Source organism: Octopus bimaculoides, chromosome 2 (assembly GCF_001194135.2).
Source record: "Octopus bimaculoides isolate UCB-OBI-ISO-001 chromosome 2, ASM119413v2, whole genome shotgun sequence".
Lineage (NCBI taxonomy): Eukaryota > Metazoa > Mollusca > Cephalopoda > Octopoda > Octopodidae > Octopus > Octopus bimaculoides.
Genome location: NC_068982.1, coordinates 185,211,433 through 185,231,525, shown reverse-complemented (window position 1 = coordinate 185,231,525; position 20,093 = coordinate 185,211,433). Strand labels below are relative to the sequence as shown.

Below are 20,093 nucleotides of genomic sequence, written 5' to 3'. Positions count from 1 at the left end.
AAGTTACGGGGACGTAAACACATCAGCATCGGTTGTCAAGCGATGTTGGGGGGACAAACACAGACGCACAAACATATACACACACATACATACATATATATATATATGTGTGTGTGTATATATACACACACACACACACACACACACACACACACATTCACATATATTCACAGAGTTGAAATGCTGTTTGATTTATTTTTTTCTGCATACAATTTTCATCATCCCACTACCAAGTATGACATCACCCCTTCCTTCTTTCCTTAATCATCTATCACCCCTTCCTTTCTCATTCATAAACACAAGAGTATTATTATAGTAGATTGTCTCAGTAACCACGGGAGCTATAAAAAGAATACAAAGTCCAGCATCACCACCGGATCATTCTACACATCTGTGTAATTTTTCGTGCACTTCCACCCAGCCGTTTGACTGTGAATCCCAAGACAAGAAAGAATCGCCCATGTCAAATTTATATGTATTGATGTATGTATGCCTGTGTATATGTGAGATAATAGTTTCACTTTACCAGTTTCAGTATTAATAGTGAGACTATTAAACTGGAAGTATCTCACATTACAATAGAGATGTTATGGAGTAAAGAATGTTTGCCAACATAACATAGCACTCCTGGTTTAGGACGAATGTTGCTGTAATTTAGCCCCAGGAGACATCGTCTCCAGCTGGCTATACAACACGATCTGTGTTCTTATATTTTGAACAAGGGAATCTAGCACCCCCACTCAGCTCAAAACGATATCTGTGTATTGCAATTTCTGGGTTATTTCTCTTCATCAGCACAGAATAATTGCATGGGTTGGACGATTTGACTGAGGACTGGTGAAAACCAGATGGCTACACTAGGCTCCAATCTGATTTGGCAGTTTCTACAGCTGGATGCACTTCCTAACACCAACCACTCAGAGAGTGTAGTGGGTGCTTTTACGTGACACCGGCACGAAGGCCAGTGCCACCGGCACAGGAGCCAGTCCAGTGGGACTGGCAACGAACTCGCTCGAATGTCTTTTCACGTGCCACTGGCACAAGTGCCAGGAAGGCGACGTTGGTAACGGTCATGCTCAAATGGTGCTATATATAAATATATATATGCATGGACAGAATGGTGTGAAGGAGAGATAAATTGATGATGAGGGGCCAGAATATATTCACAAGGCAGTATATCTAAGAGCATGCAACCCATTCTTACTTAGGCATCATAACTTATGATTCAGGAGGGAGGAGGAGTAGTATACTAGTCAACACGGCTTTCAGTCATTGCCTTCATCAGATGTAGCATCTTGACTCCCTTGTCCCAGATCTTCCTCAGTCTCCTTCTTCCATTCACTTTGTACTCTCTGCATGTTACACACTACAACTGATTCCTCTTATAGCCAGTTTGTTCCTCAGTTCATTTGTACTTTGTCCTTCATGCACATGAACATGCACATCTAGTGAATCATGCTTGCTTCACTTCTTTCAAGCCTTCACATGTTTTCCAACCTCGAGGCTCACATCACACTGTTATGCACCACTACACTTCACACATGAAGGCGCAATGGCCCAGTGGTTAGGGCAGCGGACTCGTGGTCATAGGATCACGGTTTCGATTCCCAGACCAGGCATTGTGAGTGTTTATTGAGCGAAAACACCTAAGGCTCCACGAGACTCCAGCAGGGGATGGTGGCGAACCCTGCTGTACTCTCTTACCACAACTTTCTCTCACTCTTACTTCCTGTTTCTGTTGTGCCTGTAATTCAAAGAGTCAGCCTTGTCACGCTGTGTCACGCTGAATATCTCCAAGAATTACGTTAAGGATACACGTATCTGTGGAGTGCTCAGCCACTTGCACGTTAATTTCACGAGCAGGCTGTTCCGTTGATCGGATCAACTGGAACCCTCGATGTCGTAAGCGACGGAGTGCCAACATCATCAACTTCACACATAAGCATCATACAGTTTGTCCTTGATCTTGAAAGCTATGCCCTTTGTTACCAGCAAAGCTAATAGCCCCCTGAATTTTCTCCAACCCATTTTTATTCTAGCAATCACACTTTCTGATCATTCACCTTCACTGGTAATTTGATCACATAGGTATAAAAAGCTATCAACCAGTTCTAGAAAGCCATTTGGACATTTTAGAGAATCTATTTCCTGAGCATTCTAAATGATAACTGCTTCAGTGCACTTGCTGCATTTGAAATCTACCTTCCCTGTTAACCTGCCTTTAATTTCACTATGCATTTTGTCTGTACCTTTAATTCTACTACGCATTTTATGTATCCACACCTTATAAAATTCCTTTCCTGCAGGTAGGGCACGGCCATTTCCCTAATGCCACCAGCCTGTAATGTTCAGGAACTAAGATTTTCACTTTCATGCTATTTTCTTCTTCTCATTCATTTTTTTGTCAACCATACCTTAAATGTAATTTATCCTGCCCAACTGGTCACTTCTAAAATTCACTATTATGTTATTTTGTTAACTTTTCTCTTCCTTTCTTTCTTTTCTTTTCTTTCTTTCTTCTTTCCTTTCTTTTCTCTTTTGTTCTTTCTTTCTTCTCATTAAACACTCACAGATTATTGTCTTGAGACTAAGCAGGCTGACATTCCCTCTGCTAAACCCCTCCCTCTTCCTCAATTTGTCTTTTGTTTTTGCTTTAGCTTCAAACTTAAAGTCTCTATGAGCAACATCATGTTTCTACCCACCCAACTTACCTTACACTTCCACTCCACCAAGAGTCATGTATATGTGCATATGTGTATTTGTGTATACCCTTGTCTTGACATCAAGAGAGGGTTGTAAATGAGCATCACTGTCAAACAAGTGAGGTTGTTTGTTTCTAGACTTCCATAAAAAAAACATTTCTGACCATGGGGAATATTATCTTGCTTGGAAGCAGGTGACGGCTACATCCAGCCGCCACAGAAAATCTGCCTCAATAAACTCCATCTGAACCATGTCTGCATGGAAAAGTGGACAGTAAATGATAATGATATGCATGAGGGGTTGCTGAAAGGTTCCTGGCTTTGGGTATAAGAAAATACAGGAGGATCAATTAATTATGATTTCATTCAACATATTCCCCTCTCAGATTCACACACATATTGCAGTGGTCCTTCAGTTTTTCTAAGCCCTGTAAAACTAGGAACTTTTCAGTACCTCTTCATAAAGACATACACTGATGTAATTCATCTATATCTATATTCAGTCCTTATATACTTATATAATGCATGTATATAAACTATCTATCAACTTGTAGTAATACCAGCAAAGCACCTGTACATTCGCAACACAGTTATAACAATGACAGCATCGACAACATATTGTTCATTTAAACCAAGATTTCGTTAGTGCTTCTCTTTAATTCCATCCTTTTTTTCTTCCAGGTTTGCCCATCTCAACTCCGGCCACAACTGTGAACAAAGTCTGTGCTTCTGGTATGAAGTCTGTTATGATGGCTGCCCAGAGTTTAATGTGTGGACATCAGGTAGGGTTTAGAGTTTGTAAGTTATACATCTGATGATGTTGCCATTATAGTAATAATGTGTTATATATCTACAAAAAATAGATTTGTCTAAGATGATATACCCAAGGGAGTTGAAGAACTTGTCTACCCACCTTAATGCTAACAACCTTGGCTAACAGCCTTAATGCTACATTAATCATTGTATTGATTACAAATGGTGATGATTACTACTACTACTACTACTACATCCACTACTGCTATTAGTTGTTTTTATTATAGGTGCAGGTGTGGCTGTGTGGTCAGAAGATTGCTTCCCAACCAAATGGTTTCGAGTTCAGTCCCATTGCATGTCACCTTGGACAAGTGTTTTCTACTGTAGCCCCAGGCCAACCAAAAACTTGTGAGTGGATTTGGTACATGGAAAGAAACCTGGGCCAATTTGTGTTTGTGTGTGTGTGAGTGACTGTCCTCCTGCCTTGACATTGCTTGATAGTTGTAAATGCAAACAGTGTCCTTCATTTCCAATTTTCTATGAAATATTACCTTACTTGGCAAAAGGTGAGGATTGGTGACAGGAAGAGAATCTGGCCACAGAGAATCTGCCCTATGCAAGCATGGAAAAATGAACATTACAAATAGTGGTGATGATGATATTTAAGCTATTTGATGTCAGAATCAGTTGACAGCCAAACAAAATGTATTGTGGGATTAACTAAATCCCATAATACATTTTGTTTGGTTGTCAACTTAGATTCTATGTTCAAATCATGGTAGGATTAACTTTGAAGTACCAGTCAAGTATGGGAAGGGGGCTCTCCCTTATAATTTGAAACCAGTGCGTTGCAGAATCGACAGAGTGCTGGTCAAAAAGTACCCTGTAGTATTTAGTTGCATCTCATTACATTCTGAGTTCAAATCTCATTGAGGTCAACTTTGCATTTCATCTTTTCACGGTCAACAAAATAAAGTACAGATCAAGCACTGGAGTTGTTGTAATCACTTACCCACTCACCTCAAAATTACTGACTTTTTAACCTAATTTAGAAACATTCATTTTATTTATTTCAACTGCTTTGTGTACATTTCTACAGCACCCTACTAAGTGTTCCCCTGAATTCCTGCAGTTTGCAACATTGTTTATTGGAGTATGTAGAATTGTGCTTGTGGAGGCGCAATGGCCCAGTGGTTAGGGCAGCAGACTCGCGGTCATAGGATCGCGGTTTTGATTCCCAGACCCGGTCTTGTCAGTGTTTATTGACCGAAAATACCTAAAAGCTCCACAAGGCTCTGGCAGGGGATGGTAGCGAACCCTGCTGTACTCTTTCACCACAACTTTCTCTCACTCTTACTTCCTGCTTCTCTTGTGCCTGTAATTCAAAGGGTCAGCCTTGTCACACTGTGTCACGCTGAATATCCCCGAGAACTACGTTAAGGGTACACGTGTGTCTGTGGAGTGCTCAGCCACTTGCATGTTAATTTCACGAGCAGGCTGTTCCGTTGATCGGATCAACTGGAACCCTCGATGTCGTAAGCGACGGAGTGCCAACAGAATTGTGCTTGTATGCTGCATCTGTTTTGTTGTGGGGTCTGGTTTGTTGTTACTAGTGTTATTTTAATGTATCATCTCTGTTGTGCAGAGTAAATATAATGCAAGTTGTGTTATTTTGTTGGGTAGCAATCAAGGGTTGGACCAGTGCAAAGTATTCAAATACTTTGACAGCACCATTTCAGATAATGCACAACTGGACCAGGAAATCACATACAGAATGAACAGAGCTAGTGCTAAATTTGGCAGGCTACAGGAGAGGTTGTGGGAAAATAGGCATATTTCTTTATGGGTCAAATGTAAGGTATCCCAAACTAATAGTGCTTTCTTTTCTGTTGTATGAAACTGAAACCTGGACAGTGTATAAAGCTCAAGTAGACAAGTTACATACATATATGTTGAGACAGCTGCTGCAGATTATGAATATTACTCTGTTTGACAAGATCAGGAATGAAAGGATCCTACAGAATGCTCGTCTACCTTCTCCTATGATGTGTTTTAGTGGGCAGTTACTTTGTATAATAGTAGTTCTCAACTTTTTGTTGTTTAGTTACCCCTTTCACTGAATGGCATTTTACAAACACTCTTTCCCCATTTGTTTAAAAAAAAACAAATACATGAGATTATTTTGATCAAACAGAAGCTAATTTTGCATAATGATTTATTATACATATTTTCTTTTTGTACCCCATCCAGTGTGTCTTTTTTTTTGTTTTTGTTTTTGCTTTTAGATATTTGCATGAACTAGTGCTTCCTATATTAAATTATTAGGAAAATTATTAAAGAAAGTAATGCCTTATATAACAAAATTATATTTGGCCTTGACACATTATCAGTCATGTTTCCACTCAGATGACACAATGTCCTATTTCTATTGTAATGCCAACAAAAGATTTGTTGCTTTTTAAATATGCTCAAAACAAAAATATTGTACCTGGTTTAGATATCTTATTTCTAAGAGAACTCACATCTCTAAACATTTGGTGCCCCTATTGCATCCCTTGAACATTTGCTGCCCATTTGTGAGCTCACAATGCACCACCACCACCACATCAAGTGATTTGGTTAGCAGAATCATTAGGGCATTGGAAAAAAACACAGTATTTCTTTTGACTCTTTACATTCTGAGTTCAAATCTCTTTATCTTTTACCTTCCTGAGTCAATAAAATAAAACACAAGTACTTCGGTCTATGATATTAACTAGCACCCATCCCCCGATTTGCTTACCCTGTACCTAAATCAGTTACAGTTGTTGTTGTTGTTGTTACTACTACTACTACTACTACTATTATTATTATTATATGAAGAGCACAATGCGATTGCAATAGATATTTTATTGGTTGAACAATATTTCAACAGCAAGCCTGTCTTTGTCGCATTAAAAACGAAAAGTGATAAAAATTCAAAATTATAGAAATTCAAATCTAAATTATGAACAAGAGCAATCAGCATCTACATGTTGATATTTGATGCAAGGCTGTCGTCCGCTATAACTTTTTCATGTTTGCATGTTTCCAGAAATGAGAAATGGCTTTTGTTTTTAGCACCAAAAACAAGTTTTTTAACTGATAGAAATATCAATTTCTTATTTTCTGATTCATATTTGAATTTCTATAATCTTGAATTTTTAACACTTTTCATTTTGAATTCAACAAAGACAGGCTTGCTGTCTAAATATCAATCAACCAATAACATATCTATTGCAATCACATCACGCTCTTCATCTTGTCTGTTTACCTTTGTGAAGAGTTATGTCAATCCTTTTAGAATATTATTATTGTTACTATTCTAGTCAAGTTCTTGAGATTATCTTAGTGGCGACACCTTTTATTAGTATTTGAGGTCTTGTGTCAGTTTAAGAAATCATGATTTTTATAAAAAAAAAATTGTTTTCATTTTCTTCAGGAAGTCATGATTGCCGGTGGAATGGAAAGTATGTCAAATGTACCACTTTATATGCTACGATCTGGCACTCCTTATGGAGGGGTTAAGCTCTTAGTAAGTCACCAAATATTTCTTTGTCTTTGCCCAATATCATTTACCTTTACATGACTATAAAACCATTACACTCCTACTGAGGCTTTGTCCATACCACTTTCACTTACCTCTGTACTAGCTACCATCTGACCTATCACTCTGACCTATCTTAACTGTAGCCACCCTCTGTTATCATCACTTGTCCATCGTACAATGACTTACTTTTACTTAGCTACCATCCACTGTCATCTCTTGTCCTCACCACCATCATCTATCTCTATTGTAGCTATTTTCTTCATTTAAAGTAAAACTCATATTTCTGAGGATTTTGCCCAATAAACTAAGTACTAGTTGTAGTAACGCCGTGCGCGTGCGTGGAATTCAACATCCAAGCGTTCCCGCTTTATTCTTTCTCTTTCTCGCCTGGCCGGCATGGAGCATGGATGTGTCAAGCTGTCTCTCTCCATCTTTCGAACTCACGCCAGACAGCTCACATTTACAGTCTGACGTCTCAGCAACCATGCTCTCACACACAGAAGGCGTCTCAACAACCAAGATTAAAGCTGCATATTTTCCACCATGAATAAATATTGTTGTGTTGATAGTTTGGAGTTCTGCGTTCCGTTCATTCTAATTTAATATAGGAAATTGGGTGTACACCTAATGGTGTATAACCAATTTCCTACAAAGTAAAATAATCACTAACCAGGTTAAGTACTCTCTCTCTCTCTCTCTCTCTAACATACAATGGAAGGTACCTCTGATTAATGATGGAAGGTACCTCTGATTAATGATGGACGGTACCTCTGATTAATGATGGAAGGTACCTCTGATTAATGATGGAAGGTCCATGCAGCTAAATTTCCCTCAATCATACGTATGGTCTCACCTGCCATATCTTTGATCATAGGTTTACAGGTCAGGGATGAACTGGGGCTAAACATCAGCAGCACCCAGAATAACAAGATCAGTTTGGTTGGGATTCACCACGGTTTATTGCTCTATTGCCTCTATCAGTGGCAGAGCAGATGAAGTCATATGCATCAAAGTAACTATGCCTTTAGGCCTAACCAAGTTGCTAGAAGACAAGATAAGTGTTGATAAATAAGTTAAGAGCAGATGTACTGAATGGTGAATGCAAAAGATTCTCAATTAGCTGAAATTGCCCTTTTAGTTGGAAATAGAAAATAATGACTTTCTGGGTATTGTTAGAGGCTCTCCAAAGAAAAGCGGAGGTAATTTCAAGAAATTAAGACATATTTCAATATTATTAGACCTCATCAGCAAAATATAGTCTACTCCAGAGCTTTTATCAAATATATATTGCATCTATCACTACACACCACATATGTATTATAAGTCCTAATTTCTTTTCAACATAACTACATCTTTAAATCTCACAATTAAGCTACTGATGGGGTCTGTAGATTTGAATTGTTTTAATCATTCAACTGTAATCAGGTTTGATGCCTTATTCAGCATGATCCTTCACTTAGTTATGTCCCTTGTTCAATTTGATCCCTTGTTCAATTTGATCCTTCTTTTAGTTTATGTTATTTATGCAATTTCTATTTCACTTTAACTTTTCTATTTTGTATTTTCTAGGATGGAATTGTTTTTGATGGATTAACTGATGCCTATGATCACATCCATATGGTAAGTCACAGCTTAATATTGATTTCAAATTTTGGTACAAGACCAGCAAGTTCAGAGGAGGGTTTAAGTTGATTACATTGGTCCCAGTGCTCAACTGGTACTCTTTTTATCAACCCTGCTAAGCATTTTACTTTGCAGGCTAACATTTTCTGCCAGTTCACTGCATAGGTTAATATTAAGCTCTGTCTCTGTCTGAATATAAATTCCTCTTACATTTTTCACAGAGACCTTGTTCACGCTCAACCTTTCCAGCTTCCACCAAAAATATAGATCCTCTAAGTGCAAGAGAAACTCATAGAAAACATTGCAATGTAGCAAAATCACCTCAGTCACATTCAATAACCCCAAAGCAGAAGCTTAACCCTTTAGCATTTGAACTGGCCTTATCCGGCCAAAATATTCTACATGTTTTATGTTCAAATTGGCCAAATCCGGTTTCTAACAGCTATCATACAATGTCATACTAGAAGTAAACAATCGCTTCATTGAAATCTCAAAGTTCCAAGATAATGAATGATTAATTCAAAAGAATGGGAATAAATAAGTATTATATTTAACAGAATAATCCGAATGCTAAAGGGTTAAACATCTCAAGAAACTGTCTTACAATTAGAGAGCTTCTATATAGTCACTCAAACTGCTAGAATTAGCAGCTAAATTTCCATGAACTTATACACCATGGTCTTAACTCTTTTGGTATTGACCCATTTGTTAATGCTTTTGGTTCCATGATACAATCTTCCTATTTTAAGGTGATCTAAATTAAAATCTCTCATTCAAATCTTATGTTAATTTATGTTCCAAACACAAACTTAATAATGACAAAGCTATTTACTAAATTCTTCATTATTTTCAAATTTATTTGAAATAAAAGCAGTGTATTGCAACAGAAATATAGAAACAAAAGGTAGAAACATATTAGAAAATGCTGTGTTCTAAATACCCTTCAAAAGATGGCATAGTTACAGATGAAATGGCTTTAATTATAAGTTTGCAGGAACAGGATGACCAGAGTCTAGACTTATTACTGTACTATATTCCTTCTCCTTACACAGCTGAAATTTTCATTATGATCATACTGCCTTCATACAGCTGAAATTGTACCCAAAATGCTGGGGGATTCTATTGGGTGACATTTTTCATTAATTAAAATGTTCTTCTTTGTTTGAGAAAGTAAACAAAAACCTAGCAGTTACTGTTCACAATTCTCAAGGGGAAGGGGAAATAATAATTTCAAGAAATAAAGAAGTAATTTTACTGGACTAATTTACATGCTCACAGGAAAATCTGATCTTTATTTAGAGACAAGGGGACAACTAGGAACATGTTTGGGTCTCATTAGAAAGACCTGTACACAGTACATATACACTATTTACCTGAGTAAAGATCACATAGTAATACAGTGCACCCATCACGCGCACTCACTACAAATTTTATCCCATTGTGTTTAGCTGCTTTGCCACAAGTAAGCTCAAGCTCAGAATTTCATGGCTGTGAAGCAAACTTCTTAATCATTCTGCTATACTGTAAAAGAGTAAAGACCCTCTTCGGTCATGAATCATCATCATCATCATCGTCGTTTAACGTCCGCTTTCCATGCTAGCATGGATTGGACTATGGAACTGCACCTAGAAAGTTCTCCTCCAGACAAGGTTGTTTATAGAAGACCAGCAGTCACCCTGCATACCAGTCTCCAAGGGAAAGGCAAAGGCCGATACAGCTTGGCACCAGTGACGTTACAACTCATTTCTACAGCTGAATGAACTGGAACAACATGAAATAAAGTGTCTTGCTCAAGAAGATAACACACAGCCCACTCTGGGGATCAAACTCACTATTTCATGGGGTTAGCCTGATGCTCTAACCACTAAGCCATGCACCTTCATTCTACTCAGTATATAATTCACATATAGTGAATATGTTTATTAGCCAGTAACACACTAGACAAAATGCTTAGCAACATTTCATTTGCTTTCCATTCTGAGTTCAAATGCTGCTGTCATCAGCTTTGCTTTTCATCCTTTCAGGGTCATTGAAATAATTACTAGTCAAGTACTGGGGTCAATGTAATCAACTTACCCCCTCCTCCGAAATTTCAGGCCTTGTGCCTGTAGTAGACAGGATTATTAGACAAAGTTGCCATTCATACATGCTTCTCGTTTACTAACAGATTTGAATCACTCTGTGAATCTGTTCGTGTATGTGTATGTATGTAGGCTTGTGCATGTGTGGATGTTTATGTCTATATGAGCGTAAGTGTATGTTTATGTATATTTTTATGTATGCTTTTGTGTGTTTTCAATCTGTGTGTGTGTGGGTAAGCTGTTAGCTCCTGCAAGAAAAGTCCCACTTCCAAGAAAGAAGACATCACAGAAAGGACGACTGCCAGATTCAAGAAGAGTTATTCAGAACTTGGTTCCTGGAGATCACCAAGTTGGGGTGAGAAGGATATTGACACAAACATGGACTGGCAACAGCAGCTGCAAAAGCAATTAGTGGTGGTTCTCCCATTTAAACAGCAGAAGTATGTGACTTTATCTGTGGTTGTGCATTGGTGCATTTCTGAGTATGTAATATCTGTGATTGTGTGTGTACGTGAGAGAGGCTTTATGCCTGTATGTGAACATATGTATGTGTATGTATTTGTGTGTTTGCATGGTTGTATGTTTGTATGAGCTCAGTCTTAAGCTCAGCAGTCTGTGTCACTTGTTATTTTCAATGGTTGACTTCCTTTGTAGGGAAACTGTGCTGAGGACACTGCTAAAAAATATGACATCTCACGTGCAGAACAAGATGAACATGCTGTTATGAGTTACAAACGTAGTCAGAAGGCTTGTGATGAGGGTATCTTGGCAGCTGAAATTACACCTGTTCAGATACCAAAGAAAAAAGGTATGACATAGTTATTCTCTATTATGCTACTTCACCCTTCACACCCATCAAATTAATTGATTACATCACTGCCCAAAGAGACTATCATGCTACACCTCTCACAACATGTCCTGTCTATCACACTACATCTCCACATATATCCTCGCAACACGTCCTGTCTATCACACTAGCCATACAACATGTCCTATCTACAACATTACACTACCATACATGTACTATGACACAACAGCACAACACAAGATACCCAGACTACCACACTGCATCCTGCACAACATATCCTCACATGTCCTTAGTACAATATTCATTTCATAATTTAGCCAAAGGATGGATAAAGCTCATGATATCTGTGGTTGTCTCAGTCATGTAGAAAGATGTGGTTTGCTGCCTTCTGACTTGATTCACACTTCCTCCCTGCCTCCAGAGACACTAACTAGGTTCTCTTCTAAGATTTTTGTTCAACAGCAACCTTCTACTGCAAAATACTCTTCTACATATTACCTCCAAAGGACATGGAATTATCCAGTAAAATTCAAAGCCAAGAACACTCCAAGGCCTTGAACAGTGTTTTTTTTTTCCAGGAATACAGTCAATATTATTGACTTATTCTTAACCTCCACCTCTTCCAGATTCAGTGCTACACCATGACCACCACCACCATCACACAATTTATACCACCTCTAGGAACACCAAACCTTTGCTTCCAAATCTTTTATTTCACCATTAATAATAAATTTCTTTTATTTACTAGGAGAAACAGTAACCATATCTAAAGATGAAGAGTTGCATAAAATGAAACTAGACAAAGTCCCCAGTCTCAGACCAGTGTTCCAAAAGGCAGAAGGTAAACTTTACTTACACCATATATACACTATACATAACCGTTTATCAACAATACTGATCATGCTATTTTAACAATATCAGTAGCACTATTAACACTCTACATGACCAGTGTATTAACAATAGAGATGACTCTGTATTAATACTGATGTCAACTATATTAACACTGCACATGACACTGTATTAGCATTGCAGATGACATACAAGTAACAAGGTCGCCCAGTGGAATAGCACTGTAGATCAGAGCTACTCAAAGTGGTGGTCTACAGACCGGCACCAGTCTGCAAGCCATCAGCTGGCAGTACGAGGTGAGTTTCCAGGAAAGAAAGAAACATTATAAAATGCTTATGTAATATTGTATTATTTGTTTACAAAATAAATATAAGACAAAAAAATTGTCAGCTTTTATTATATTCATTATTTATATTGTTTCCGGTATAAATTAATATTAACAAGAAATATTACCAGTCCCTGGCACATTGGAAAAAAAAAACTGTCGGTACACCACATCAGATAGTTTGAGAAGCACTGCTGTAGATAACACTGTAAATAACATTGTATAAGCAATGCAATGCCTATTGTATTAGCACTGCAGTTGACAGTATATTAACATATGACACTGTGTAAGTACTGTACAGATGACTGTATTAAGAGTGCTTATGACTATTAATACTGCCGGTAACCACTGTATTGATACAGTTGCTGGGAGCCACTGTATTAACACTGCAGATGATACTGTGTTAGTAGTACAGATAACAATATGTTAGTACTGTATGTTACCTTAAATTAGTATTGTGGATATTAAACTAATTCTTCTAATGATTTAGTTCTGCTGCATATAACACTACACTGCTACCCCTGACCATTGCCATATTGGTACTCTCTATAACATTATTTTTCTCCTCAGGTACCGTGACTGTAGCTAACTCCAGTAAATTAGATGATGGTGCTGCTGCTATGGTTCTCATGACAGCACAGGCAGCCGACAGGTTAAAGGTGAAACCACTGGCTCGAATTGTTGGTAAGACTTTCTTCATTTACTAATACATCTGTGCAACACATAATTACATCTCCTCATTATTGTTGTTGTGGTTATTGTTTAGCCTCAAGTCAACCCAGATCCAACAAACTTATGACCAAAATTATTCTGATCATGACCATTCCACGTTTTTGTATAGAATGAATGAATTTGACAGTTAGGTATGATGCTCATAATGTTAGGGTTTGAGGTTGCATTTGTGGAAAAGAGGTTGGTCCCATATGTCAAATCAAGAGTGTCATAAAAAGTACAATTTATCTGGAGATCTTGTAGAACACTTTGCATGTAACACACCTTCCATTTTACAATGGTAGTGTATGCATTCCATTGTGGTATTGGCACTAGGGAAATAGCTTTGTACCTTATAAGAGGAAAGAGTCCTCATTATTCTCTTGCCTCTGTTCCTTCAGGGAAAACCTACCAAGAAGGTAGTAGAAGAAAAAATAATGATAATATAATATATAAAAGAGTAAAACATCAACTGAAAGACGACAAAGGAACACAGAAAAATCATGCACAAGACGTGGTCATACTCATCCCTTATCTACACACACACACACACACACACACACACACACACACACACACACACACACAGTGGACTTCTGCAAAGCGCCTATCTACCAAATACCATTCACAAGGCATTGGTCAGCTTGGGGCTATGGTAGAAGTCACTTGTAGGGTAGTATTGAACTTGGGCAACATGACTATAAAGCAAATGTTTCAACCATGTTCCTAAGGTTGTTGTTTTATTATTGTTTTTGTTACTGTGTATGACTGATGTGTATTGAAATCAACACGGAATATCTTATTGGCTTGACTTATCCCTATACATTCAGGTTTTGCTGATGCTGCCAAGAACCCAATTGATTTCCCGACAGCCCCAGCTGTAGCCATGGAGAAGGTAACATTTTTCACTCATTTACTTCATAACTGAGGTTTTATCTTCAGATCAACCCTTTAGCATTTAAACTGCCTATGTCAGACCCAGATATTTCTCATGTTTTATATTCAAACTGGCCAGATCTGACCTTTCACACCTATCCTACAATGTCATTCTAAAAAATAAGCAATCATATCATTGAAATCTTAAAGTTATGAGATAATGCATAATTAATTCAAACCAATTTGCATGAATATGCATTACATTTGACAGAGTAATCTGAAAGCTAAGCAGTTAATTTTTTCTTCTGTCACCAATGAGGACATAACCCTAACCCTAACCCTAACCTTGTACATAGACCAGCCATGATCACCTTTTCCACAAGACTATTCCCATCCTGTTGCAGACAGACCACGTTATAATAATAAAGTGATGAGGAAGTCATCATCTTCATCATTTTAACGTCAGCTTTTCCATGCCCACACAGCTTCATGGAACTTGTTGAAGCAGATTTTTCTATGACCAGATGCCCTTCCTGTCACCAACCCACACTGTTTCCAAATAAGGTTATGCCTCCTGGAGCTAGACCTGTTTTCATGGAACATTAGAAATGATGGATACCAGTTATATGACAGTGATGCTTGTTTACAATTATCATGTGATGTCAAGACAAAGAGACACCTGCACACACACACACACATGCATACAATGAGCTTCTTTCGGTCTCCGTCTACTAAATCCCTTTGGTCAACCTGGGACTATAGTAGAAGACACTTGCTCAAGATGTCATACATTGGAACTGAATCTGAAACCATGTACTTGAGAAGCAAACTTCTTGACCACACAGCTATGCTAAAACTTAGTTCAACGCCTGACTTTGCTGACCTCATCCTTGAACCTATGGCTGGTTCTATCATTAACTGACTCCCAACTTGAACCAATGACTCGTCCCATTATTAATTCACTCCCTTGTAAACATTTTCTTTTTTTTAGTATTTTACATATTTGGAAGCCACTGAACTAGTGACCACATAATGATCAGTTCAAAATATATAAAAGTTCAACCATTGTATGGTATAATGAGGCAATATATATAACTTTGTTTATTTCAGTCTAACAGGATCCACTACAATTTTATATTTGAGCGTAACCGATGTCAAAAAATATACATGTGTCTAAATATACAAAAGCCATTCCACCATTTTTGTGTGGAGCAATGATCAGAAAATGGATACCACACACACACACACACACACACACAATGGATGTCTCCTTTATATTTCTGCTACCCACTCATTGAAGAATTAGTAGCAGAATCTGTTTTCAACAATGGAGTAATGTTGAAGCAATCAATACCTTGCCCAGCGACAATACAATAGCTATAATTTGAATCAGTTTGATTTCTGATCATGAGGTGTCTTATTTCTGAATATATATGTAGGACCAGGCTTGATTTGAAATGACAACCTTCATTTCTAAATTATAAATAATAATATTTTTATTCAGCAAGTCACAACACGACCATTTGACCTCAGTAATGGCATTATTATCTATTATTTAGAAACAAAAGTTTCTAGTCTAGATCAAGTCTGGGATAATGCACAACATCGAAGAATGAGACACACCTTGATGATAATCAGAGATCAAACTGGTTGAATGTAGGTGTAAATAATGAAAACTTGTTCATATTTAAAGATGAGTTTAACAGAATGAAAAATTATAATCTAACCAATGGCAAATTATCTCAGACAGTTTGAGAATAGTTAAGACAATAGTAAGATCTGAAAGTATCATCATGTGGTCAGTAGGCCAGTAAGCTTAATTTTGCAAATTTATTGTTTGTTTTTCAGCTTTTGGCCCAGTTTGGTAAGAATGTATCTGACATATCAATGTGGGAAATAAATGAAGCATTCAGTGTGGTTGTATTGGCCTGCAACAAATTGATGGGTCTTGATCCTGCCAAAGTGAACATTCATGGTGGTGCTGTTAGTTTGGGCCACCCAATCGGGTAAGAAACAAACTTTTCTTTCTTCTTCACCCTCACAATTTATTTACCACACAAATTGACCTTCATATGTTTCCTTTAGAGATACTCTTAAGTGTGTAAGCTATTGTTGATGTATAAACTCCTTGTTCTCCTTGATATGTCAACATTGTTTGACATAGTTTCATTTCTGTCCTTTATTTTATTAGTTCACCTAAGAATCAAGGAAACTGTCCATAGTCTTTGTAGTTCTTCTGTATGTATGAAGCTTATTTAGGTTTCCTTTATACAGAGAGTATGTTTGATGTCTCATCAAACATATTTATAATGTATTCTCGCTATGTGCAGTGCATTTGCTGTAGATGATGTATTAGATCACCAGCTCATTTCATACTGCTGCTGCTACTACTACTACTACTACAATGGCTTCCATTTTATCCAACCTCTTGGACTGCTTTTATGTTGATGTTCTCCTTGCAGACATCAGCTTTCAGTTGAAGCTTAACATCAACCACATCACTCTCACAAGTCCTGGAGACCCATGGAGCTCACGAGCACAGTCCCTTCTTCTTGGCTGACTTCATTAAGATACACATAGAAACATGATGCAATGCATCAGAGTGTGTGTCACAGCCAGACTTGGTACTTAAACATTTTGGCCAATTTTCCTTCTGCTGCTCTTTCGGTGCCCCATCACCATCACCACCACCACCTATTGTCTGTTGTTCTTACAGACATCAACCTACAGAATTTCAACTATATCAGTCTCACCATGATGGCAGGGCTTGAAACAGCTTTAAGCATTACCTTCTTTGAACTTAATAATCATTATTATAATAACAGTTTCTGGGTTTGGCACAAGGCCAGCAGGTTTTAAAGGAATGTGTTAACTGATTAAATCGAACCCAGTACTTGATTGGTAATTTATATCATCAACCCTAGCGAAATGAAAGACAATGTTGATCTCAGCAGGATTTGAACTCAGAACATAAAGAATTGCAACAAATACTATTAAGCACATTGACCTGTGCTCTAATGATTCTGTCAAATTTCCACCCTAATAATAATAATAATAATAATTGTTTCTGATTTAGGCACAAGAGTAGCAATTTTGAGGGGAGAAGTTTAATTAATTACATTGATCTTGGAAAAATACTGCAAGACATTTTTATTTGGCAATCTAACAATTCTATCAATCAAATACCCTAATAATAATAATGATGATGGTTTCAAATTTTGCTGCAAGGGCAGCCACTCTGAGGGAGGGGATGAGTTGAATACATCAACCCCAGTGTATCAATGGTACTTAATTTATCAACCCTGAAAGGATGAAAGGCAAAGTTGACCTTGGCAGAATTTGAACTCAGAACATAGCGACAGGTGAAATACTGCTAAACATCTCGTCCAGTGTGCTAACGATTCTGCCAGCTCCCCACCTTAAATAATAATAATAATAATTTAATTTTAATTTTAGAAGAAGACCAGTAGTTTTGAAGGGTAAGTTGACTACATTGACCCCAGTGTTCAACTGGTACTTATTTTATCAACCCCAAAAGGATGAAACACAAAGTTGACCTCAATGGCATTTGAACTCAGAACAAAGAACTACAAGAAATGCTGCTAAGCATTCTGTCCAACACACTAACAATCCTACAAACTCACTGCCTATAATAATAATAATCTTTTCTACTATAGGCACAGGGCCTGAAATTTGGGGGAGGGGGATAATCGATTACATCGACCCCAGTACTCAACTGGTACTTATTTCATCAACCCTGAAAGGATGAAAAGTAAAGTCAACCTTGGCAGAATTTGAACTCAGAACATAAGGTCAGATGAAATGCAATAATAATAATAATAATAATAATATAATAATAATGGTTTCAAATTTTGCCACAAGGGCAGCCATTTTGGGGGAAGGGATATGTCGATTACCTTGACCCCAGTATTTCATTGGTACTTAATTTATTGACCCCAAAAGGATGAAAGGCAAAGTCAACCTTGGCAGAATTTGAACACAGAACATAGCAACAGGTGAAATACCACTAAGCATTTGGCTGTTCTAGAAACAGCTGTAAGAGACTCTATATGCTTATATTCTCTGTCTAAATTAAATTTTATTTTGAGTGATGCCAAATATTTTGCTTTTGCATTTTTTATTTTAATCTGTATCCACCCGCTCAAGGAGAAGCCATTTCTAGCCACCTTTGATAGGCAGTCTCAACATCACAAACACTACATGTGTTTTGGTGGTAAACCAAACTGAGCACTCATAGTACATAGCTATTACATTACATCAGTTAACAAAAACTCCTTGTATATTACCTATATATATATATGTGTGTGTGTATATATATATATATATATAAATTTGGATTTTTATCCCTAATATTATTATATATATATCATCGTTTAACGTCTGCTAGCATGGAAAGCGGGCGTTAAACAATGATATATATATAATAATATCAGGGATAAAAATCCAAATTTACAGGTAAAAACTCAATTAAATGCAATTTATCAAAAATTAAAATTAAATTAAGTTTCACAGTATAAAATATATAAATATATAGTTTTAGAGAAAAGAACCAAAGTTCATGAACTCATTCATGAAAATCCAGTCACGTATAGAAAAATTAATAAGTAAATGCACGATAAATAAGTATAATATAATACAAAGTAAAATCATAAGAAATATGATAATAATAATAATAATAATAATAATAATTATCTTCATTATCTTATGATTTTTACTTTGTATTATATTATACTTATTTATCGTGCATTTACTTAATTTTTCTATATGTGACTGGATTTTCATGAATGAATTCATGAACTTTGGTTCTTTTCTCTAAAACTATATATTTATATATATAGGTAGGTACTGTAAATTTTAGAGGTAATACTTGATAAGTGTAAGCACTTATATATGCCGGATAGTGGCAGAGGTGAAAGAATATATTAAGCGTAAATTGAGATGATGAAGATATATGAGAGAGAGAGAGAGTGATGTGCTGTGTATGAAATATGTATATATGCATACATAGGTATATTTACATGTCAAGCCGTATTCTTTGTGTGTGTGTGCATGCACGCACACGTGCACACCGTTACTAATTCTATTGTTGAGATTCAGAATAATGCACAACTCTGGCTGTAAAAATGTTATATGTTTTTGTCTTTGCAGAATGTCTGGAACCCGAATCACAGGAAGGATGGCATTGAACCTGAAGCCTGGAGAACTTGGAGTTGCTGGAATCTGTAATGGTGGTGGTGGTGCTTCAGCCATTATGATTGAAGGTCTTTAGACTGAACCTTAGCACTTAGGATAGTGCTTAGTTGTATGAGCAGAACGTTTACGACTTGGTGCTGCTGTTATATATTTTTTTACATATCGCCCTTTGTTGTGTCACTCGAGGACTCACAATGCCTTCTCTTCAGACTGGCTGCCCAGCTCTTTCTGTTTCATTACAATCACTAAGGGTGCCGTTTCTCCAACTAGCAATGTCTTCCCCCCCCCCCCAACAATCCCGTAGTATTATTATTAACATCATTCCTTACTACCACTAGCATCTTGCTATTTAGACATAGGTATATATTTTATAATTACACTACTAGTGTTCAGTTTGGGAGACATTATTTCAGATGTAGATAAGCACTAGTATGAGAGAGAGAGAGAGCTATTGTCCACTATTTAGTTATTAGTCTATTTGTTTTGAACTCTACTTCAAGTTGTGGGACACAGACACACACACACACATGAATATGTATATATTTTATTATTTTTTACACATAATACAGATCATTATACATAC

The 20,093-nt window shown here is 37.0% G+C and overlaps 1 protein-coding gene across 2 annotated transcripts in view; it reads left to right on the top strand.

The window, feature by feature from the left end:
• The window catches only part of LOC106875380 (acetyl-CoA acetyltransferase A, mitochondrial), a 73,112-nt gene extending 53,438 nt beyond the window's left edge, over positions 1-19,674 (top strand). For both annotated transcript variants that reach the window (XM_052965780.1, XM_014923483.2), the window contains exons 5-13: positions 3,384-3,484; positions 6,916-7,008; positions 8,593-8,643; positions 11,382-11,535; positions 12,284-12,376; positions 13,280-13,393; positions 14,251-14,315; positions 16,145-16,302; positions 19,466-19,674. In XM_052965780.1, coding sequence (XP_052821740.1) covers positions 3,384-3,484; positions 6,916-7,008; positions 8,593-8,643; positions 11,382-11,535; positions 12,284-12,376; positions 13,280-13,393; positions 14,251-14,315; positions 16,145-16,302; positions 19,466-19,586 — 950 coding nt within the window. In that variant the 3' untranslated portion in view covers positions 19,587-19,674. The remainder of the gene's footprint in view (positions 1-3,383; positions 3,485-6,915; positions 7,009-8,592; positions 8,644-11,381; positions 11,536-12,283; positions 12,377-13,279; positions 13,394-14,250; positions 14,316-16,144; positions 16,303-19,465) is intronic.
• The last annotated feature ends 419 nt before the right edge of the window (positions 19,675-20,093 follow it).